We start from the raw sequence: 11,577 nt of genomic DNA, 5'->3' as shown, positions 1-11,577 counted from the left end.
ATTGTTGTCCACTGTATGACATGTGAGCGATTCTCCTGCTTCAGACATTCATTTCCATGGTTGGATTATGTAGATCCGAGTTGATTTGACCAAGATACAGCCAAAGACGGATTACATCAATCCACACATCTAACCATGCTCTATGTTGCTCAACTGAAGTAACCTTGTATGAGCGTAGCTCAGCCAAATCAACTCGGATCAACATAATCCAATCATGGAAATGATTGTCTGAAGCAGGAGAATCGCTCACATGTCATACAGTGGACAACAATGGCTATTGTGAAGAAATGGCTGTTAGCTCGCAATGTACGGGCTTTTGTCAACAGTATATAGTATCATCCTTCCATCCTTCCAGTCATGCAAAGTAGCTGAGTTACACAAAGAGGTCCCTCTGCATCTTTTGCTCTGCCAGGGTCCAGCGACTTGACAATGAACAAAGACCACTTCTCATATAGCACCACGCTTACAAACATAAAGGTGTCTGTATCTCCAAACTTTACAATGAAACGTGGGGTTTTGAATAGAGCAATGGGCTCGGCTTGGTCAACAGCACCTTGTGTGAAAGTTTCACGATCAAGCTTGCCAATCCCAGATTTCGCAATGTCGCCACCAGCTAAACTGGATCCGGGGGTCGACCTCTTCTACGACGACGACCAAAAAATATTTTTTTGGGCTGTTTGCGACATTGAACTTGAAACTTTCACACAGGGTGCTGTTGGCCAAGCCGAGCCCATTGCTCTAATAAAAAACCCACGTTTCATTGTAAAGTTTGGAGATACAGGCACGTTTATGTTTGACCTATGCCGTAAGCGTGATGGAGTTGCTTTTGTCCTAGTGGATGGTGTCGGTTGCATTAACGGAAAGATGGACAGATGAGAGAAATGGCACGTGATGGTTACACAAACACGTCCTTGACAGGTTGCTGCACAAATGTATGATGATGATGATTGCCTTTTGTGAAGGTACGTAAGTAAACAGCATCCAATAATGAAGGTGTGACAAGGTATGTGTATGACAATAATGTTTCCATATCACATTTGCATGTAGGAGAAGGTCGAGCTGCATAAACCCAACAAAGGGTGTAATAGTACACGTTGTTTTCTCATACATATGATGTTTCCATTCAAGGCTGTAGTAGCAGACGGACCAATGCCTCCTACACCCACTTTCTAATCTTCATCATGTTACTTTGATGATCCTACATAGCGTCGAGCCATGATGTACCAATGATTGCCATTGTAATTTAAAGTGGCAGTGTGTTCATAGTGTAATGTGTGTGTCATTTTTATTGAACAATGACGATAAACAAAGAGCTTGTGGGTACATTGTAGTTAAGCAATACTCTACCTATAAGAGCATTGCTTGCTGTCATTAATTGGATCTTCAGGTTGCAGCTTGCTGTTGGTATGGTATACGTTGGCCTCTTCCCTAAGCGTCGTTGGTAGGTACGTCGTATGGGCAAAAGTCTTGTTGCTATGGTAACATCATGCATAATCCAATGCTGGTAGCAGCTCATGTGATAGGTGGACGGGTATCCAAAGTGACTTGAATCCTCGTGGTGGTTGTCAACCCTTTATCTCAGATTGTCAGGTCCGCAGGTTCTCGGTTCTTGAGCGTGCAAGTAGTCGATCGTAACGATGAGTCTCGAAGCAGTGGGGGAAGCACACACCAAATCGCATTTCGAACATGAGACCGAGACGCTTGAACTTATATCGTCCTTGATCCAATCGCAAAACACAGATGACCTTGTGCGCCTGAGTGAAATTGTACGTTTGACAGTGCCTGTTCGTGTGTGTGTATAATAAGAGGCGTTAACCGAAACCCGATAGCTCAACACGTATCAAGAGCAGTCTTACTTGCTGGACCCTTACTTGGAATCTATCATTGGACCTGTGATGGAGAGCATTCGGGGTCATGTTTCTCGAAACGAAGCGTGCCCATTGCTCTTTCGGTTGCTTTATCTGTTAACCAAGACACGCGGATATAAGACGATCGGTAATTGAGGAGATTTGTACCTTGATGGCATCATTCATTGACACCATTTGCATTTAGTGAAATTTATGCCGCATGAAGTGACAGATCTCGAGCCCGTATTTGCCTATTTATGCAACATGAAAGATGCCCCTTGGGAGATCCGATACATCTGCTTTGTTTGGTTGTCCTTGATCTGTATCATTCCTTTCGATCTTAAGCGCGTCGACAGTTCTCCAGAACCAGAGGTGAGTGTTTTCATACCCATTCAACGGGAGAAGCATCTGACACATGAGCATTAGAATTCGCTTCCATCACGGATATTGGAGGTTTCCAAATCATACCTCAAGTCAACAGGAAAGGAACGAGAAGCTGCTGGACTTTTGATTGCTCGACTGCTTAGCCGCAAAGAAGTGTGCAATGATTACATGTCTTCCTTTATTACTTGGTGCAAATCTCAGCTTTGTAGCGATCATTCAGATGTATTCGAGGTACATTTCACATATACAATACGACTTGGGCGTTAGCTAAATGGCTCTCTACGTGGATAGGTTGCCGGGATTTTATCATGCCTTTGCTCTCTTTGTCAATTTGCACCACGCGAACAGCTCTTGCCAGTATTCGATGAGCACGTTGTCCCATTACTCGATATGCCTTTCTTCGACAATTACAGCAGCAATAGTTTGATTCGAAAGCTTCGCATCAAGTTAACGCAACGTGTTGGACTATGCTTTTTGAAACCAAAGATTGCTCCATGGCGTTATCAGAGAGGCAATCGTTCTTTGCACGAGAATTTGAAACCAGCGCCTAAAGCACAACCTACCACCAGCACCACCCACAACATTGATAATGCGGATGAAGATGAGGAAGATGAAATACCCGATTGCATGGAAATGGTCATTGACATTTTGCTCAATGGATTGCGTGATAAGGTAGCTATCTATCTATCTATCTATCAGGGTGGATGAGAAGGAAACAAAGGTATTAACGCATCATCATCCAAGGATACCATTGTACGTTGGTCAGCAGCAAAGGGTATTGGACGCATCACGCAGCGTTTGCCTCAAGAGCTTGCTGAAGATGTGATTGGTTATTTGCTTGAATTGTTTCAAGAGAACACTTTTATCCATGCATCAAGCGGTGAAACGGATCTCAGTGCGGTCTCTGACAGCACATGGCATGGTGTATCCTTAGCAGTTGCCGAATTGGCCCGAAGAGGTCTTTTATTACCTGATCGATTGACTGAAATCATCCCATGGATTCTCAAGGTATGCATAAGCTCTCTTGGTCTATCGAATGCATCATACCGATCCTTGTTTATGCATAGGCTTTGAAGTTTGATTTGAAGCGTGGATCACATTCCATTGGTATCCATGTTCGTGATGCTGCTTGCTATGTTTGCTGGTCCTTTGCACGTGCGTATGCACCAGAGATCTTGGCCCCCTTTGTAAATGATATTGCCAGGAACCTTGTCGTTGTTTCGGTGTTTGATAGAGAAGTGAATGTTCGACGTGCCAGCAGCGCTGCCTTTCAAGAAAACGTCGGCAGGCAGGTAAGTGCCATTTCATCGTATATCCACTTCCTCTTGCTAAAGAGCCATATTTAGGGACTATTCCCGGCAGGAATTGATATCATCCAATTGGCCGATTACTTTACCGTAGGCAATCGTAGCAACGCTTTCCTCAAAGTGGCTTTTGATATTGCAAGGTAAGCACTTCATTCTCATCGTCAAAGCCTTGGCTACAGCGTATTCACTTTTTTCTTTAGATTCGAGACCTATCGTTATGCCATGATCGATCATTTGATCCAAAGCAGTATTCGTCACTGGGATAAAGCCATTCGAGTGCTAGGTGCTGCTGCACTCAGTCGTTTAGTGGAGCATGATCCTTGTTACTTTATCAACCATGTTCTTCCCCAACTGGTAAGCAACCCTTGTGTGTATATGTATGACACTTGTTACTCATTCAAAAGTGATATTATAGATTCCACTCGCTGCTACCACAGACATGCAAGTATTACACGGTGTGCTACTTGCCATTGCTGAAATTTGTTTGGCACTCAAATCGTGTCAAATTGTGGAACAAGACTCGAGCACCTTTTGGAAATCCAATGAAGAGCTTAACAAGGTAGCTGTGTGGTAGTACAGTGATGTTTATTTGTCATGCTGATGGTAATAATAGAATCTTGCGAGTGTCATTAAAGGGATTGCTCCAAGATTGCTTGATACCTTTGGATCAGAACACACGCGTGAAGCTGCTTGCCGCTTGATTGAATGCTTATCTTTGGTGGATCTGCTTTGTGACCAGGAGACGCTTGACCATTGGAGAAAACTGGTCTATACATCACTCGAACGAAAGGAGGAGAGTGTTCAGCAATTTGCAGTGGAAGCATTTAGTGCATTTTCAGCGACCTATGGTGTGGATCAACAGGCAATTGACATTTGTCTTGATAAAATTCGGTCATCTCGCATGATTTATGGAAGGCGTGGATATGCTCTTGCTGTGGGCAAGTTATCCTATGTACAACAAGAGCGACATCAATGGTTATCTCAAGTACTCTGGTCTCTATGTTCAGCGGCTCAAGTTCAGGTATTCCATTCATACCCAATTTTATTGTCTTCTTCTTCCATGTCTAACACATTTATTAGCAAGAGCACCAAGCAAATGATGCTGAAGCCAAACGTAATGCGGTGATTGGATTGCATGATATTATTCGAGGATTGGGAGACCATTTCAAGAAGATCCTATCCAAAGACGACTTTGTCAAGTTGTTCCAAAGCTTGCAAGGCTGTCTAGCGGATTATAGTACTGATCAGCGTGGTGATGTTGGATCATGGGTGCGCGTTGTCAGCATGGAGTGTTTGCAAACATTGATACAATTGGTGTCACGATTGGATTCTTCTGATAGTGACGATCCTTACTTGTCTCCAGCCATGATCAGCAGCTTGATGAGCAGCCTTCTTAAGCAAAGCGTTGAACGTATCGATCGAGTGCGTGAATGTGCTGGCGGCGTAATTTGTGCTTTGATTTATGATACCGATACACTTTCCATACCCAGCGACAGCATCCTTCGCAATGCCCTTCATAGGTAAAATGATCATTCACTCGTTTCCCTTGACAACATTCTTACGCACGCTGTTGTAGGGATATACCATGGTCGTCACCCTCTGAATTGTATCCTGCTGTGACACCTATTCTAAACGTGACCGAATACCGGCTTGATCTTCTTACTGGTATTATCACAAGTGCAGGTGGATTGACAGAGACATTGGTAAGTGACCCTCTTGGATCAAGGTAAAATAATCAGGTGCTGATTACTGTTGTCTTTCCAAAGGTACGCCATTCAAGCTCATGCCTTGTTGATTACATGAATGATTTACCTACCGTGGCCGAGGACCAAGAAACGTTGACATTGGATGCCATGTGTCGCTGTATACTAAGCTTGTTTACTACGTATCAACGCCAAGATCGTGTTATCATGCCTTTGTTGGATGTCATTGGTTTGCTTTATGAGTCTGGTACTTTGAGCAATGCAACGGATGACATGTGAGTGTTTATTCTACGCATGATGACGTCTTCTAATTTTTGATTGTAGACACATTGATATCCTCATGGCGACACGCAAGGAATGTATGAGAACCAAGAACATTCGTAAATTACTATCGGCTGTCAAAGTCTATGCAGGAATGGCTTCCGCTACCTCGAGTGCACGGGTGAAAAACAAGGCATTACAGCAAATGTTGGCCTATCTTGTACACGCTTTTCCTCGAATTCGGATGGAAGTCTCTGATCAATTATACACGTACTTGTCATTGCTCGATATTGAAAAGGCAACGGACCAAACAGCAGAGGCTGAGGAGATCTTAACGACAACAGAATGGTAAGGTGACATGCTTACCTTGGATTGATTTTGGTGTTAACAAAGAGGGTAGGTCAACATTGAACCAAGACGTCAAGGATGCAAGAGACAAGCTGTATTCTTTGTTGGATATACCAAAACCAGTGTTGAAGAAAAAAGCATAAAACGGTTGTTACACATGTTGCTTGTGCGTTGGTTCCACATTTCCCACAACAATGAATAGATGTAATTGCCAACAAAGTTTACAAGCAGCGTTTTATGAATTGATGAATGAGGATGGGTTGGATGCTGTTATATAATAAAATGGGATTATGGACTACATGTCAACATGCGTGTGTGGGGCTGCCCTGGAGACTGATGATCAACGAATGCGTTAGCAAATCATTTGAATTGCATGGAGGATTGCGGTGTTTGCATCACGAATTTAGACGACCGAAGACCGTGGAAAAGCCGAACGCGTAAGCTTTCTTTACGACCATGAGCAAACCGATTGGGGAATATCCTGTCCATGGCTTAATGCCAAAGCAAGACACTCAAGCAGCAGGCTTCATTAAGAAATATCCAGAGTCTGATGGCCGTGGTTCGGTCGTTGCCATTCTTGACACAGGCATGTAGGGCATTGAACGAATGTGTGTGTGGGGTTGCTGTTGCTGCTGCATATACTAAAGGATATCCATATTTACAGGTGTTGATCCTGGAGCTGCTGGTATGCAGGTAAGAGAATGAAAAGCATGATGATAAAAGAGAATGGGATGATAACGCGTTGTTTTGTTCAGGTTACAACCGATGGTCAGCCAAAGATAATCGACATTGTGGATTGTACTGGTGGAGGTGAGTAATACTTTATCATGGTGGTTCAAGAAGGATAGGTAGGATTCATCTATCTCTGTGTGCAATAGGTGATGTTACAACAACCAAGATTGTGAAGCCTGTGGAGGAGCAACGCGACAACGAGAAGGTTTCGGTGATTCCAGGCCAAAGTGGACGTTCGTTGATCATTGATCCATCATGGAAAAATCCTTCAGGGGAATATCGTGTGGGTGTGAAACGAGCTTATGAGCTTTTCCCTACCGAGTTGGTTGCACGATTGAAGAAGGTTAGGACATGTGCTTGGAATCAGCTGGCTGGTATATCGGATATACGAATTAAACTCTGCATGATAGGAGCGTCGTGAGCAATTCGAGTTGAAACATGGAAGATTGTTAAGCGATGCACAGACCCAACTTGCCGAATTCCGCAAAGCCAATCCAAACACCACCAAAGATGAGCAATTGAACGAGAAGAAATCGGATCTCGAAGCTCGCGTCGAGGCACTCAAGGAAATCTTGAATTCGTATGAGGATCCAGGCATGATTTACGATTGTGTTGTCTTCCATGATGGTGATAATTGGAGAGCCGTCATTGATGTCAATGAATCAGGCGATTTGAGAGGTACAAGCAGAGATGCATTGTTTTGTGGAATGATTTGCTAATCACGTGCATGCTTAGGTGCTCCTTGTATGACTGATTACCGAAAGGAGTTGCAATACCACACCTTTGGAAAGGCTGATTTGCTTAATTTCTCAGTGAATATCTACGACAATGGTGATCTCTTAAGGTAAGCATCATGTCATATCGCATCATGGTGATTTGGTTGCTAAACATCGTTTTCACAGTATTGTGACCTTGTCTGGAAGCCATGGTACACACGTTGCCGGTATTGTCGCAGCCAACTTTCCCGATGAGCCCGAGCTGAATGGTGTAAGGCTTATAGGATATTCAACAAGATGTAACATACTCACATGATATGCATCTATAGGTTGCCCCTGGTGCTCAATTGGTGTCGCTTCGTATTGGTGATTCTCGTTTGGGTTCTATGGAAACCTGTCTTGGTTTGACACGAGCTGCAACACATCTTGCTATCAACAAAGTGGACCTCGCCAATATGTCATATGGAGAATCAAGCAGCCTACCCTCCGATGGTCACTTTATCCGTTTGCTTGCTGAAGAAGTGATTTCAAAGTCTGGATGTCTCTTTGTTACCAGTGCAGGCAATGATGGACCTTGCTACAGCTCTATTGGTGCACCTGCCGGCATGTCTTCAAGTTTCGTCACTGTGGGAGCTTATGTCAAACATGCTCAAATGGAAGCCGAATACGCTTTACTCGAGCCTGTTGGCGAAAAGCCATACACTTGGTCTTCTCGTGGTCCTTGCACTGATGGTTATCAAGGCGTTGATATTTATGCACCAGGAAGTGCCATCACAAGCGTTCCTGTATACGGTCTTCACAAGCTGGATTTGAAGAATGGCACCAGTATGTCAAGGTAAAGAAAATATTTGCTTTATCAAGGACAGTAGAGCTGACGCTTTATTTTTAGCCCCAATGCTTGTGGATGTATCGCTTTACTTGTTTCCGCTCTAAAGAGAGAGCAGGCTTCCTACACGCCCTATCGTCTAAAGACCGCCGTTGTTCAGAGTGCAAAATCAGTGGACGATCCCTTGAATGTTGGATTCATTCAAGTCGACAAGGCATGGGAATACCTGAAAGAATACAAGGATAGGAAGGATCTTGATATCATGTTTGAGGTAGGGGTTTGTTATTCAAAATGGGGGAGGGCCATGTTACTCATATGCATGAGGGTAGGTTACTGTCATGAAGCGTGGTAGCCAACGTGGTATCTACTTGCGTGAGCATGAAGAAACAAACCAGACCCAGTACCTCACTACACGCGTGCGTCCCAAATTTATGGGTGAAATCGATCCCGAGAATCCAAAGAACAACATGTCCAAGTTTGAATTTGAGGCTCGAGTGGCATTGGTTACGACTGCATCATGGGTTTCTGCACCTGACTTTGTTTACATTGCATCCACCGGTATGGCTCACTCATGTTAAATGGATTTACAGATCATCTAATGTATCTACAGGTAATGCATTCCAGGTCAAGGTGGACCCTAGTAGTCTAGGCGATGGTCAATTCCATTACAGTGAAGTGCTTGGCTATGATACATCGGCACCCGAACGTGGACCTCTCTTCAAGATCCCCGTTTCGGTGGCCAAGCCCACTGTTCCAGCAAATGGCTCCATTGGCTTTCCCAATATTGAGTTTGGACCAGGCGACATTATCCGCCGTTTCCTTCATGTGCCAGAAGGCGCGACCTATGCAAAGCTTACCTTGCGATCCAAGTCACAAGTTGAGACTTGCCCTGCACGCTTCATGCTCCATCTTCTCCAGCTTGTGCCACAAAAGAATCAAAAGAAAAAGCAAACATACACCTTCCTTTTGGGCTCTGGATCATTTGGTAACACCAACTCTGAGGATCAAGTTATTACGGTGCGATTTGCAGTGCGAGGTGGTTTGAACCTTGAGGTAACTATTACCATCAATTTCCCCAAAGGGACGAAAAAGGGTCTTAACCTCTTTATCATTATACATAGGTTTGCTTAGCACAATTCTGGTCAGGCTTGGGAAGACATTTTGTGGATCTTGAGGTGGACTTCCATGGTGTTCAACTCGCTGGTAACCAAGCAAGCGGTGATAGCATACTTCGCCTTGAGCCCCAAGTGACACGTTTGGATGTGATGGCCCCTGTGAGAAAGGAGACCAAGGTGGATATTAGCGCGAGCTTCTGTAAGTTGTTACTTGCATCATGCATGGATGAATAGTAGGCTCATGTTTGACTTTAGCGACCTTGCGCAAGTATCTTCGAGCTTCAGAAGCTGAAATCGCTCCACTCAAGCCTGAGCGTAACACCCTTCCCAACTCCCGAATCATGTATGGTCTTGTGCTCACATACAATGTCAAGATTGAAAATTCGACAACCATTACGCCACGTTTCCCAACTGTGATGAATCAGCTTTATGAACACTTTTTGGGTGGTGTTTTTGGTATCAGTAAGTAGTGCTTTTAAATCATTTTCCCTTCCATGATATGCTAACCTAGCGACCTAGTTTACGATGCCAATCGTAAAATCGTTGGCTATTTCGATGTATTTGACCACAAGTTCAAGCTCGATGTCAAGGGCGACTACACCATCATGTTGCAATTGGTTGGAGAAGATGAGAAGGTCCTTGAAAAGCTAAAGACGACTATTTGTGAATTGGATATGAGCGTCAAGAGCATCAACTTTACTGCGTATGCAACCATGGCTGGTGTCTTTAAGGGTGAAAAGTCCTCCATCAACAAGACTGGTTTGGAGAAGCGTGAACCCCAAGTCTGTTACTTGGCTCCTCCCATGGATGATCAGCAATGGCTCCCCAAAGAAGCCAAGGCAGGAGATGCGCTTGTTGGCAAACTTGGATTCACCAAAGAAAAGGTAGATGGTGGCCAATACGAAGTGCTTTACACCATTCCTCCAGAAGCCAAACAAGCCAACAACAACAACAATGGCAGCAAAGATACCAAACCAGGTCAAGAGAAGCTTGAAGAGCAACTTGCTGATGCCCTTCGTGATATTCGCATTTCGTATGTCGACAAGTTTGAAGGTGATGCTCAAAAATCGCTCTTGTCCAAGCTCGAATCCGATTACGCCAATGATATTGTGTTCCTCCAATCCAAGATCGATCGAGTATGGAAACAAGCGGGTGGTAGTACAGAATGCTTGGGTGCAGCAGCTTCAACAGCAGAACAACAAGATAAATTGAGCAAGGAGCATGCTGATGAGATTGTTCAGATTGCCGACAAGATCGCTGGTCAAATCGATAAGGCGCAATTGATCGAGTTTTATGGCCGTTACCCACAAGAGGATCAACAGCAATCCGATGATGTTGCCGAACAACGCAAAGAAAACGACAAAAAGAAGCAAAAGCTGGTCAATGCTCTAAAGAACAAAACATGGGCCCTTGCATGTGTGTCCACCGACAAACAAGCAGCAGATGGATTTGAAGCAAGCTTCAAGGAACTTAAACAATGGGCTCCCCAAGAGAATGATATTGGCATGACATTGGCAAAGGTCAAACGTGAACGCATTGCAGGACGTCTTGGAACAGCTTTGAAGGTTCTCAACAAGTTCATCTCGGATGTCAATGTGAAATCGGATACCGTCAATGATTTGCAACAAGCATGGAAAGTGCGTCAAAGCCTCTACACTGCTCTCGGCTGGTCCATTTGTTTGTCTTATGATCAAAGTTGGGCTGTCATTCGTTCGCCACCAGGAGGTTATGCTCCATTCTAGTATATGCATTTGATTACTATTACGAATAAACAGCTGTGTACTAGATCAATGTGTCTATAAATGGATGAGGAGGATCGCTGTATAGATTAAACTCAGCAGCAAACTTGCATTAATCAATGTTCGTGCACGGACCACATCGGGCACAATTGCATAATTTTGCGAGCGGCGACAGGGACGCTTTGTCATCCACACATTTACAAGGTGCTATCATACCTACCTCAAGAGGGCATTCGAGAACATCCCTTCATTACATAGTCCATAGCGTGGATGATGGTAGAGCCAAGTCAATGTCGTTGAGAAGCTTTCCACTCTTCACTTGCATTCCCTCGTACTCGCAATCTACTTGTGAGCTTCACCTTCGGACATGGAGCTTATCACTTTTATCATGTTAGAAGTTGTTAAGCCTAAATCATTTACACTCAGGATACACCTTTCAGGGCTTATTGTTTCTCTTTCTCGCAAGAACATTTCAGCACATGTCGAAAAGGAAAACAAGGGAGGGTTGATTGCCCACATAATCGATAAGACATCGTTTGTCTCATTGTGGTTACCACAAAATGAAAAAGTAAAGGAATGCATTCATAGCAGCAAATCCT

The 11,577-nt window shown here is 44.0% G+C and overlaps 2 protein-coding genes across 2 annotated transcripts; both read left to right on the top strand.

Moving 5' to 3' along the window:
* Positions 1–1,637: 1,637 nt before the first annotated feature.
* On the top strand, positions 1,638–5,993 carry O0I10_007634 (uncharacterized protein; the record flags this gene model as incomplete). The annotated part of the gene is made up of 16 exons (XM_058487648.1): positions 1,638–1,766; positions 1,830–1,995; positions 2,053–2,219; positions 2,274–2,462; positions 2,523–2,903; positions 2,976–3,239; positions 3,299–3,523; positions 3,578–3,678; positions 3,739–3,892; positions 3,954–4,097; positions 4,152–4,559; positions 4,619–5,058; positions 5,115–5,241; positions 5,305–5,516; positions 5,566–5,850; positions 5,903–5,993. The coding sequence occupies 16 exons, from the start codon at positions 1,638–1,640 to the stop codon at positions 5,991–5,993; spliced, it is 3,483 nt and encodes a 1,160-aa protein (XP_058341699.1).
* A 313-nt stretch (positions 5,994–6,306) lies between these two features.
* On the top strand, positions 6,307–10,981 carry O0I10_007633 (uncharacterized protein; the record flags this gene model as incomplete). The annotated part of the gene is made up of 14 exons (XM_058487647.1): positions 6,307–6,436; positions 6,515–6,543; positions 6,606–6,660; positions 6,729–6,925; positions 6,993–7,260; positions 7,318–7,426; positions 7,485–7,569; positions 7,628–8,133; positions 8,188–8,395; positions 8,454–8,682; positions 8,735–9,177; positions 9,246–9,438; positions 9,495–9,701; positions 9,759–10,981. 14 exons carry the CDS (start codon positions 6,307–6,309, stop codon positions 10,979–10,981), a joined length of 3,882 nt encoding a protein of 1,293 aa, XP_058341698.1.
* Positions 10,982–11,577: the final 596 nt, after the last annotated feature.

The sequence above is a fragment of the Lichtheimia ornata genome (genome assembly GCF_029851405.1).
Source record: "Lichtheimia ornata isolate CBS 291.66 chromosome Unknown scaffold00037, whole genome shotgun sequence".
NCBI classification, from domain to species: Eukaryota; Fungi; Mucoromycota; class Mucoromycetes; order Mucorales; family Lichtheimiaceae; genus Lichtheimia; species Lichtheimia ornata.
This window is presented reverse-complemented; position numbering and strand designations above follow the sequence as displayed.